Below are 12,876 nucleotides of genomic sequence, written 5' to 3' on the forward strand. Positions count from 1 at the left end.
GGGACAATCAAATTTAAACAATTTATTGTGGATCCCTCATCTTCATGACACGCAAAACACTAATCAAGTTGACTTACACAATACAGATACAGCAAGCATGTTATCAATAACATCAACCTTTTGGGGAAAGGCTACTTATATAAAAGCTCAATATCATTATAATTGAACAAGTCAAAATTATAAAGTATTCACCTAAAGACAATAACCTGACGTAGGAGTAGGACGAATCTAAGGACCCAAGGATAGCATAATATGGTCGTCATCTCTCTATGAAGGTAATGATATCACATCATGGTTATTACACTGGAGGAACTGCTTCAGAAAATCATAGGCTAAGTCAAAATTATATAAGTAGTCATCTAAAGATAATAAACTCATGTATCTGCGAGGAGGAATCCAAGGATAGCATAACATGGTCGTCGTCTGTTTAAGAAGTTAATGAAATCACATCATGGCTCTCTGGAGGAACAGCTTCAATAATAAAAGAGGTTTTCAATTCCATGAAATTCCTAAGCAGCTGCAACACCAGCAGCATCTGCTCCTTTGAGAAGCACTTGGTCAAAGTGCCATATACCTGTACAAAATCAAAATTAGCACATAAGTTCCAGGCCATTATATGGCACCTTTATATACTTATGTACAGAGTTGATTCACCCATTGGTCTAAAATTTCAGTCGCATCTTTCAAGACCACAATTATATTCTCATATTTATTCATGGCTTGTTGGGCCATAGAATGTGTATTTTCAGATCAATCATCAAACAAAACACTGGATAGCCATCGCTAGGTCACTGAATTATGATATATTACATCGTTTCCTGAAAAGAAAAGAAAAACATACTGAAGATGGAGTCACTTCTTACCATGTCCTTTGCCGATCCTTCTCAGTTGAGCAACATATTCAGATACCTGTTTGATGGCCTGCACCTGTAAAGCATAAGAGACAAATAGATACCATTAGTCCATTGCAAACTTTAAAATAACTAGATAAACAACATCAAAAAACCATAAACAAAATCATCAAACTGTATAGCCTCCAGACCAATTACTTTACCTGCTCGGCAAGGAAGTTACCCTCTATATAATCTGTCATTTGTGCATCGTTACATTGTTGAGCAACCTGATCACCAAAACCATTCTCCATTCAGCATTATGCATCCCATTGCCCAACATTAAAAAATAATATGAAGTTCAAATGTTGTCAACAGAATAACAGGCAATATGGAAATAAAACCCAGCTTAATTAATCTGAAAATCTCCCCCTTACACTGTGCAAGTTGAGAAGCTTTTCATTCGTAAGCTTTTCCAATGACAAGGCAAGCTCCATGGCTGTCACTCCAACATAAACACATAAGCCGACAGAAAACAAAAGTGTGACTACTAAAACAAATTTATGCGACCTATAAAGGCAAGAAAAAGCAGCATATAATTGGTAAGCAACTAATGGGACGGTACTCATACTCAAATTAATCATCAACATGCAGATACTCGCATATAATGGAAAACCACCATTGCCTTTATGGAAAAAGTTACGAAGCGAGAAATAAACTCACCATATAAGGCGTCCCCCTTTTCAGGATGATCAAATTCCATGACAGGCATCAATATGGATTGAAACTTGACTTTCCCACCACGCACATTCTATTCTCCCAAATCACCCATAACCAATGTTTCAAAGGATAAGAAAAGGTATAACCCTGACTAGAAAAATAAATAATTAAATAAGCCAAGTTCATCCTAATTACAGTCAGTGTAGTTTTTGTACCTGGTATTTCATGAGCATTTCTGCATGGCCACGTTCTTCATCACTCGCCTGTTTGAAGTACCTGCCAAGAAAGAGCTCCCAGCGTCACTTCTAAAAGGCTTTCTCAAACCCTAGACTGCAATGAAGTTTATAATAACTGTAAAACCACATACGAAAAAGAAAGGACTAATACTTTCATCACAACTTGCTATTGGTTCTGAATTTCACATGCCACACGTCTACATTTCAAGTGTACCTCTGCTCGCGTTCATATGAAATACAAGCTTATTAAACTTCGAATGCACCTAAGCAACTGTATTTAAACTTTATTTAAAAATTTATGCAGCCCATTGATGAGAAGCAGTTAGCAAGTAACCTAACCCCCAATGGTCACAAGGGACAAAGGCATTTATACACTATGGAGTGGTGAACCTTAAACAAACCTCTTTCTCCTCCTATCTACTATTCTATTTTACAATGGGATTACACCTAAGATAATCTTCAGACAGGTTGGGGTGCAAATTGGTGAAAATTGCAGTAAACTAATACTAATAATAGTTATAATTTAGGCTGGATAAAGTCCAGATAAATCAGAGACTGCAAACAAGTACTCCTGGGATTAGAGAGATGATATTGAACATACCAATTGGAGGGAATTAAAGAACAGGCATTAAAAAAAAGGGATAATACTAAAGCATCATGTAATGGGGGCACAGAATGCTTACTTTGCAAATCCTGGCAGACCAACGTTATCTCGATCAAAATAGGCAAAGAGAGCATGGTAAATATATGAGACATTATATTCTACACTGCAAGAGAAAAATCCATTTCATGTTATACATCTCTATGAAATCACTAGTGAGCAACAATACACACTTTAAAAAGTGGGTAGACTCAGAAGAAACAGCGAAGAAGGACAAGCAAGATACTTGATTTGCTCATTCAAAGCAGCTTCGCAAGCATCCGCGAACCTCTGGCGTGCAAAAGATTGAGTAGAATTATTGGAAACTTGTACAAGCTCACTCTGCACTTCAGTGAAGGGCTCAAAGATCACACCTGTCAAAGGCCTACTGTTGGTCTCTCCAGTTCTAGCACGAACACTGCACAAACCTTCTCTCTTTTGCCTTCTGTAAGGTACCAAACACAGGGAATTATTCCCTGCCACCTTATCCTTGAAGACATCATGCTGCTTCAGAGATGATAAGGCACCAAAAGTAGTGGAAGCTTTGAGTGACATTTTGCTTTTAGTTAACCCTGCAAATCATGAATCAAGCAACACTCTTTCAAATCTTAAGCCGAACAATAAAATGAATTCATTCTCCAACAAACAGCAACACTGAATGGCTTCAATACACACCAGGCAAACACCAACACAAGACTCTCAAAACATTTTATCTTTGTTAGCACAAGAAAATATCAAGACAAGAAGTTTACCAACTAATACCAACGGTCTCTGTAGAGATGCATCAGTTCAATGTTCAGTATTTTCTGAGTCCCAATAAATGTAGATGTAATAGATAAGATACAGCGCGCATTATGGGCTTTCAATTTCATTAAGACAGTTGTTATAATACATACCTAAAACCATAATGACTAAACGAAGTCGAAGGAACTGCAGCATGACTAAAAACAATATGATAAGTTCTACCAAAACAGAATTGGCTAATCCACTATGGAATTCTAAACATTAAGGCACCCTCGAACTTTAATACATAAAACTAATCCAAACACAACAGCGCCTTCGGGACTGCGTTAACAGAAACTGAAGCAAGAACGAAACAAGATATGATATGGGTATAGGGTTTCGGGGAATACGGAACATGAACATCCCGCTCCCCTTGTCCATCGAATATTATTTAGATAAAATTGATTAGAGGCGCACTGATCTAGTGTCAATATACGAATTGGCCCAAGATACAGGTCTTCTGGATTCGGGGACTGGAACACTCCACTCATTCTCAATCTAGCCCCAGACGACAAGAAAATAATCATTTATTTGAAAAATAACAAGACGCAAAAATACGCAAATATGCCAAAATCAACACCAAAAGGAACAGATATCAATACTGGTCGAGTATAGGACTTTCGACGATTAAGTAGATATCAATACTTGTAGAGTCTAGGGTTTTTTCTGCGATTAATATTATTTTATGAGAGTTTGCATCCACCTTTTAATGCGATGATTCCAGAAGAACCCCATAGAATCAAACAGTTCAATTAAATAAAAACTCAATTCAAAACCCATCTCCAGTATCTGACAAAAAACGGTGTTAAACAACTGAAAAAACAAAACACCAGAGAACCGAAAAACCAGAGAGATCTATGTATCAAAGAAGACGCCCAAGAAATCGAAATACAGCTACAAAAGTCAAAGTATAAAACCTACAAACGTCAAAGTATAAAACCAAGGTTTATGCCACCACATGAAACAGCATATTTCAATATCTTGTGATGAGAAAAATAAACCCATGTCCGACATGCACCTGGAAGCTTCGAAGCTCAAGGCTACATGTCGATTTGCTCTGCAACTGCAACCACCGTGGTACATATCAAACCCATGTTTCCACAAACATTTATTGGTGTCCATATTCAATGAATCCCATGAACCATTTAATTCAAGAAACAGTTAAATGTACACAAACACACAGACTTATGAATCACCCAACCTGGCCCACCTGGACTGTAGACTTGTACATCGGTTCTTGAGGCACATCACTAGTAAAACACAAAATGGGGGCCAAACAAACAAGGAATTGATGCTCTGGTTACAATATAAAACCTAAAAATTCAAGAAAACTTAATGTACCTCTAAAAATGCAATCCAATGCTCCTGATTACTCAACAATGTAGCCTTTCGTTACAGAGCACGGGTTTCTTTAAGGCAGCTTTGGAGGACACTCCTTATATAGGAAAAAAAGACCGTAGTTATTGTCTCACGGCTTCAACGACATTCATTCCACAACACTAACGAATAAAATTCCTTAAGCCTGTGTGTAGGGAATGGGTATTAGGACTTTTAAAGGATCTCAGCGGCTAGGTCATCAGGGATCTGATGACACGTGTGTGGATAATCTTTGAAAGATAGCGTCGGCGCGTGCTGAGCGCGTGCTCTGCACCTCCCTGAAATCCTGATTCCTTGCCATTCATTGTGTTCATATCTCCCCTTTTGAGCACTCTCAGCCTTTTCCACTTTTTCTAGAAAGAGCAATAAAATGTTGAATAGGGTAGTATGTATGGTGATAGAAGAGTGGACGAAGTTGATAACCCAAATTTCCTTCCGATTCATTCGGGTCATATTCCTCTTTTCAACTCTTTTAAGCCTTATTTCTTACTTTTAGCCCATGCCACTTTTTCTAGCCCATGCCACCTTTTTTTTTAAGCCTTTTTCTTATTCAATGCCACTTTTCCCTAATTAGCATTAGAATTCAAATTGTCAGAATTGAATTCTAGTATTGTCAAAATTAGAGCAAGTGATTATATGTTTTTTGGTTTTCTCTATTCCATGCAGTATGAAAGAGATGTTGTAATGTCATGCTATGTTATTTAAATATTTTGATTATATCAAATTATATTTAAATAAAAATTAAATTAAAAAATAAATAAATAAATTTAATTTTCAATCTATTAAACATTGAGAGAGATCAAATTTCTTAAAATGTAAATCTCTTTTTTGAGTTCAAAACTTTTAGAGATTTGATCTCTCTCTATTCCGGAGTTAAGATGAATCTAAGTTAGGTTAATAAAATTTGGTCAAGAACATTCTTACACCTAGAGGTGATACCGGCCTAGTTTGGAAGAAGATGTAATGACCTGTTGTGTTATATTATGTAAATATTTTGACTCAATTAAATTACATTAAAATAAAAAAAATATAATAATAATTAAAAATATATATAATTAATAATTATAATAAATATTATATAAGATATATGGGGAAATGTTTGTACTTAAGAAATTTGATCTTTTTTGATATTTAGGCTAATAAGCCTTCCTATGCATCAACTTCTTCGTCAACACTTTTACCCTGCTCCGTTCGATCAGGTGAGACACTTTCAACCGTTGATCTGAACCAGAAAACGAAACAACGGAAAATCAAGAAAGCACGGAAAACTTTTACTCTCCACTTGACATCTGTGCGTCGAGCTTCCGGGAGAGTTCGTGGAGTTTATGGCACCCTAAGTGAAGATATTTTCACGTCGAGGAACGTCAGCAGTCTTTCCAAATTCCTACATTGGTAATGTTTTCGAAGCAAAAATCTAGTGGCCTTATCTCCGCGTATCCGGTGGAAGAAAAAGCCGGGGTGCTCGTTTTGGAAAAACGCAAGATTTTCTGGACGCCATGCACCCGTCAGAGTATGCATCAGCCTTGTTGTTTCTATTATAAAGCACTGGTCAAGGAGCTTTCCATTATAAAGTTCTGGGCAAGGAGCAGAGGGTTGATCAGTAGACTGTGTTGAATTTTGCATTTAGATGGAGATCCATTGGCAGATGCTGGTGATGTTACTGCTGGCCACTCCAACTCTTGCCATCATTGATGTACGGAGGCCAAGGGAGGTCTCTACTACATTCGCTCGACCACCCAGAGACCGGGTAAATCTGTCTCCCTTCCAAGGCAATGCTGAGGAATTTTTTGAGGTTACAAAGCCCATCGAGGTTCCCCACGAGAATCCATGCTCTGTCCAACTGTTAGACCACGATTTTGGGTACACGTATAATTATCCTCCAGTTATAGGAAAGTATACGCCACCCCCAAACTGTCAGAAGAATTGGACGAAAGTGGTGATGGAGTGGAAGGCAACATGTGATGGGTTTCAGTATGACCGTATTGCAGGGGTGTGGTTGAGTGAAGTGGAGATCCTGCGCACTTGTACAACAGAACCCGATGGAGGAATGATTGAATGGATCATTCAGAAGGATATTACTAAATATTCTTCATTGTTAGATAAGCCTCAAATCCTTGAAGTCCAGCTTGATAACGTAGTTGATAAGACTTATACTGGGGTTTATCATGTCAATATAACATTTAATTTTTATGGAGATTCTGGGAATAACGGGTTAGATAACACAGGGTTTGCAGATCTGATTCTGCCTATTTCGCTTCCTAGTTCTCATATTGGGGGATCCTGGTTTCAGATAGAAAATTCGTCTGATGTGCAGTCGAAGTCGTTGCAACTACCACCTAATGCTTACAAGGCCGTTTTGGAGATTTTTGCTTCATTCCATCAACATGATGAGTTCTGGTACAACAATCCCCCCAATGTGTATATTGAGGCAAATAATTTGACTGGACCTGGTAATGGGCCTTTTAGAGAATTGGTGGCCTTTATCGATGGGGTCCTTGTAGGTGTTGTGTGGCCTTTTCCTGTGATTTATACAGGAGGGATTGATACATAGTTCTGGGATCCTTTGGTTGGTATTGGGACATTTGATCTGCCTAGTTATGAGATTGAGGTTACACCCTTTTTGGGGGAACTGTTGGATGGAAAAGAGCACACATTCGGTTTCGGCGTGACCAATGCTCTGGATGCTTGGTTTATAGATGTGAACTTGCACCTGTGGCTTGATGGGAACTCTAGCAGTGCAATCATAGGGCAATTGATTGGACACGAGGAGCCGGAGTTGGAGTTGTCTCTGGTGTCAAACTTCAAAGAGTTGGATGGATCATTTCACACATTTGGCAATAGGAGGATCTCTTCCTCTAGCTGGGTAGAATCCTCTCATGGCAAGCTCATTACTAATACTTCGCAAGAGTTCGCGTATGATAATTTAATGACTTTTCAAGCACTTGGAGAGCGACAGATTGTGAACCAAATGACAGCAACCAATAGTAAGGTTATTGTAGAGGCAGCCACAAGAATAGAATTATCCTATGAAGTTGATGACTTCTTCACTTTATATTTAGATTTCAATGCTCCTATGGCTGTAATAAATGTTTCAAATGCACTTAATAAAAATGCATCCGTTGTTGACTCTAGTGGAACGTTCTTCAGCTCTCTGAATAATAATCAAAATGCATGGGGAGGCAATATGATCACCAGCACCCAACAAACGTACAATTATCAAAGCACTCAAGGTTGTTATTCCAAGCAAGTTAAAGCAATCAACTCAGCACTTGTTTCAGACTTAGCAGAGACTTTGTGTGGCAACACATCCTAGTGAGAGATAGTTTGTTTTTTCCAACTTCATGCCACGTGAAAAATAGTTTCCTTTTCTTCTACTATTTTATTTATGGGCAAATGGTAATTGATTGTCATAGTTTTCTTTGGCAATAGTTTTCTGTAACATTAACTTACATTTCATCCATCGTATAATATGAATTATCAATATAATTTTACAATAATAAAAAACAATTAGAAGGCCTTTAGCCAGCTCAAATTGCTCATCCGTTAGGCTTGAACCAACATCTCTTCTAGAGAAATTCAACAATTCTAATTTAATAATCCTATCGGCCTCTCTTTGTACCTTTTGGGACAATTGCTAGTTGATAGATTAGTTAAGATGAATCTAGACTAGTTTTTAATTAGTCCATTAAATTTTATTTATTTTTTTAAATAGATTGTTATATTAAATTTGTTCAACAAATTAAAAATCTTGTATTCCTAAAAATAAGTTAACTTATCTTATACTTTGTATGAAATAAAATATTGTTATTTAGAAACATAACTTATTATATAAACACATTCTTATTCTTTATACTAAACTTTATAAAGAAAATCACTATAACTAATTCTTATTCTTTATACTAAACTTTATAAAGAAAATCATTTTAACCCATATATGTAAATTAAAAAAACAATCCCTTCTTTTATATATATAAATTTATATTTTAGAGAGATTAGTAATTTAAATAAAAATTTCTTTCATAATGACTTAAAATATATGACATTGTTAATTTAATTAAAAATAATAATAATAATAACTTTAGTACTAAAATGGTAAATAATAAGATATAATTGAATGTATGAGATGTTTAGTTCTAATAAGTTTCAAGTTCAATCCTTGTGATGAAGGAGTCTTATCTTTCTTAAAAAAGATGAGCTTGTTTCTATCCTTGTGATGAAGGAGTCTTATCTTTCTAAAAAAGATGAGCTTGTTTCTATATTATACTTTGTATAGAATAAAAGTAAGTTTCTATATTATACTTTGTATGGAATAAAAATGTATTATTTGAGAGTATAGCTTGTTATATAAAACCTACTATTATCCTTTATATATAAAGAAAATCACTATAATTTATATATAAATATATGCATATTTTCCATACTAAGTCTAAACTTAAGTTAATTACCCAAAACAAATTATATATTATCCTAAGTAATGTCTTTAACCTAATATTTTATAGTTAAATGAGGACCTGGAAAAGAAGCTTTATAAATTTAGTTAAAAAATGGTTTGATATAGAATTCCTCAAGTTTCATCATTTCTAAGATGTAATAATCTCAATGTTTTAAAGTAATGGCCAAATTCTCAAAGAATGCCTTGTATTCATGGCTTGGAAATAGTGTAGTTCACTATGCTATATAATATATCCCTTTATGCAACTAAATTGTTAATATCACAAGTCCTTAATTTTAACTCTAATCAATATCATGCATAAAATCCTCATGGAAAATGAATTTTAATAAAGAAAATCACTTAATCTTTGATAAAGAAAGGTCACTTTTTTTTTCTAACAAATTTAAGGAAGGATTTAAATTTCTTGATAATTAACAAACGCATTAAAGACTTGTAGATAATTTTACAACCAAGCTTGCCACTTGTATGAATAAATATGCTTTCAAATGTTAGGTATGTGTTATATTCTTTATATGACTGGATTGTTTTTTTGTGTCCATTTTTTGTAGTTTTCTATGTAGTTTTTACTTATAATATTTTGGAGCACATTGTGGTTCAACCCATGGTTTGTAATTCTTGTTAAGGAACTATTGTTGTATTCTAATCCAAGGTAAATTGATTGGCGGTTTATGGTTGTCGTGAGATATACATATTGTATTATACCATTGTAAAAAATGAAACTACTAAGAAATATTTTTGGTTTTCATAGTTTGGGTCTCTAGGGTAAAATCGTTGTGTTAAATGTTTATGTGTGCCATTGCATTTTTATGTTTTTTTATTAAGAATGAATTTGAGAATTAACTATACAAGGTTAAAAGTTACATTTAGTATCAGAGTCGTTTCGCTACAAGGGGATGCATTTGTGGCTAAGGGTTTTGCCTATGGAAAACCTTGTTACAAATGGAGATCTACGATATTGATTCTTGTGGTGAAAGGAAATAGTGCACAATTCAAAGATAGAGATCAAGAAATTTGATGGGTAGAGTTTTGAGTTACTGAAGCTCAAAATGGAATATATTTTGGTGGACAAAGATTAGTGGATCATTATGGATTTGGGGTACTACATTGCAGTGATGTTACAGAAGATCGAACCAAGTTGGATCGAAAGGAAAAGAGCACAATATCATTGTGCCTCTTAGATTTATATTACTAAGTGTTTCATAAGAAGCTATAATGAAGGCATTGTAAGACAAGTTAGGGGCTTTGTATCAGTCTAAGTCCCTCATGAATAAAGTATTCATGTGGAAGAGGTTGTATAACATGAGGATGAAGGGTGGAGACTCAATGAAAAAGCACTCAAACACCTTCAATATTGGTGTAAGTTAGTTATTATCCGTTGATATTAATATTTTAAATGAAGATAAGTGTACTAGTTGGTTGTGTTCTCTAACAAACTCATGGGATAGTCTGGTTGTTTCCACTAGTAGTAATGCAATTACTTTAAGTTTGGATGAAATAGTCTCATTCTTGTTATATGAGGAGATGAAATGAAAAAACATGGAATAAAAGAATATAGATTCTTTATCTATAAGAGGACACTCCCAATATAGAAATAAAAGTGAGTCCTCAAGTGGGATATCTAAGTCCAGAGCTCTGGGAAAATTTGTAAAGGTATATTGGAGATGTGGAAAACAAGGGCATTATAAGAAATAATGCAGCTCTAATAATGCTTCTTCTACATAAGAAAATTTTGAGCACACACTTATGCTTTGGGGGGTGGGGGTGTGAATCAATATAAGATCATTTTCACTTATTTAAACATTCATGAACCATAAGAAAATAATCACATATGAGATCTACCAACTACATAACATGAAACATAAGATTTATGTGGAAACTCTGGGACAAAACCATGAAACTTATTTTTATAATTTAGGCACAAACCTATTAGAGATACCAATCCCCACTGGTACGAACCTTGGTGGGCACCAACCTATTTTTATAGATCTTTGTAAACACCAATCTCCACCTTCACAAATATTCATACGAACCAAGCTACTAGAGACATCAATCCCCACCACTACAAACATTCATAGTTACTAACCTACTGGAGACAACAATTCCCACCGCTGCAAATATTCACAGTAACCAACCTAATAGAGACAACAATCCCCACCACCAAGCACCAACTTAGTAATAGACACCAATCCCTTTATTTCAGCAACAACCTCCAATTACAACTTTTCTTTACTGCATATAACTTCTTCAAAAGATGATAACATTCACATTACCTTCATCTGGTCTACTTGTTACTTCTTCCTTCATTAGGTATGCTCACTTATTCTTCCTTTAACATGTATGTTTATTGCTTTTTCCTTCACTAGGTTTTCTCACTACTTCTACCTTCACCAAGTTCGAACAAAACTTGAATCTCCAAATGAAATTTATGGTAACTCTTCCAAAGCATGTTGATTTTGGCCTCTTCCCAAGAATGAACTTGTCTAGCATGCCCCATATTTAATTTTGCAAATATGATTATGAAATTTTACCTAAAGCATTTATGTCTTTTTGCTTAGATCTTTAAAAATTTCATAGTCTAAAAAGTCCCAAAGAAAAATTTACAACAAAAATTCCAAGTTGACCTATTTGAAATTGATTTCAAGACCATTTAGAAACATTAAATTACATAGAGCATATCTCTAAAACTATAGTGAACCAAGGTATGCAATTTTTATGTTAGGTATTGTTATATGTCTCCATAGATACTTAAAAAGTTCAAAGTCTAAAACATCCTAGAAAATAAGTTAGGGAAAAAAATCCAAACTACTTTGTTTCAAATTGATTTCAGAAGCATTCATGAACCGTAATTTCCATAGGGAATATATCATAAAGAATAATTAACCGATGTATGAAATTTTGGCTATATGTACCCAGAGATATCATTTCCCACTCCTCAAAATTTCACACTCTAAAACATCCCAAAAAATATGCTATGCTGAAAATTCCAAACTAACATGTTTGAAATTTATTTCAAGAGCATTTAGGAACCCTAACTTTCACATGGTGCATTGTAACCCTAGAGACAACCCCTGGCTAAGTAGAGGTCAGTGCCTAGGACATCCATAAAAAAATATAGTGAATTTTATTTGTTTCCCCATTATGATAGTTTAGAAGTGTGTTTCACAAGTAATGTGAAGGGAACTTTATGGGATAAAAAAACTTTTCAAGATGGCCTCACTTGTAATGAAAATGATTCAAAGTTGTAGCAGGGTGATGGAAAGAAATGATAAAAGGCCCAGAACAGAAGGCCACTTATTGCAGAATCTTTTGTCTCAGACCTTAGCATAAAATATGAAAGACAAAAAAATATAGAAAAGGGGAGCACCTATTAAGGTTATTTAATTTAATGATTATAGGTATTGTAAGTTCAGAAAATCTGTGTTGTTCAAAACAACCAGTAGTTTCATTACTCTTTTCCATAGAATAAATAACAATAAATGAATTACAATGAACAAGAACACATATAAATTTCAAATACTACTTGGAATCACCTTGTTGGCTTGATGGGCCCTGACCCAGGTTCAGCATTAGGCAGCCAAGAAAATCCCTACACTACTGGCCCTTTCGGCATCAGTTCGTGGAGCACGGACCAAAGTCTCACCTGAAGTAGTATGGGGGGATGCAGGAACCAAGTTTCCGCACTCTGAGATGGTTGTGATGTCGGTTTTCTACCTTAATCTGTGCTTTCACGCAGATCGATAAGCCTTTAGGGCTTATCGATGTATTTCCTCCTTCTTCTTTCAAAACCTTCGCGAAGGTATCCGACTTTCCTTCGTGTAACCCTAAACAATGATTCAC

The 12,876-nt window shown here is 35.2% G+C and overlaps 1 protein-coding gene and 1 pseudogene across 4 annotated transcripts; one reads left to right on the plus strand and one right to left on the minus strand.

Moving 5' to 3' along the window:
* Positions 1-243: 243 nt before the first annotated feature.
* On the minus strand, positions 244-4,955 carry LOC149162925 (ferritin-4, chloroplastic-like). 4 transcript variants are annotated; one of them, XM_089437455.1, is made up of 9 exons: positions 4,551-4,955; positions 2,674-2,998; positions 2,470-2,553; positions 1,766-1,826; positions 1,554-1,641; positions 1,268-1,329; positions 1,055-1,120; positions 864-927; positions 244-574 (listed from the first exon to the last, which is right to left on the minus strand). In XM_089437455.1, the coding sequence occupies exons 2-9, from the start codon at positions 2,979-2,981 to the stop codon at positions 510-512; spliced, it is 798 nt and encodes a 265-aa protein (XP_089293581.1). In that variant the 5' UTR covers positions 2,982-2,998; positions 4,551-4,955; the 3' UTR covers positions 244-509. The 4 variants fall into 4 exon arrangements, with proteins under 4 accessions (XP_089293581.1, XP_089293582.1, XP_089293584.1 ...); XM_089437456.1 differs by lacking the exon at positions 4,551-4,955 and adding an exon at positions 4,228-4,380; XM_089437458.1 differs by lacking the exon at positions 4,551-4,955 and adding an exon at positions 3,913-4,092.
* Positions 4,956-6,213: 1,258 nt separating this feature from the next.
* Positions 6,214-7,899, plus strand: LOC149162926 (peptide-N4-(N-acetyl-beta-glucosaminyl)asparagine amidase A pseudogene; annotated as a pseudogene).
* The last annotated feature ends 4,977 nt before the right edge of the window (positions 7,900-12,876 follow it).

Source organism: Pinus tabuliformis, chromosome 5_2 (assembly GCF_031772625.1).
Source record: "Pinus tabuliformis cultivar Carrire ecotype Pingquan chromosome 5_2, CPIR1, whole genome shotgun sequence".
Lineage (NCBI taxonomy): Eukaryota > Viridiplantae > Streptophyta > Pinopsida > Pinales > Pinaceae > Pinus > Pinus tabuliformis.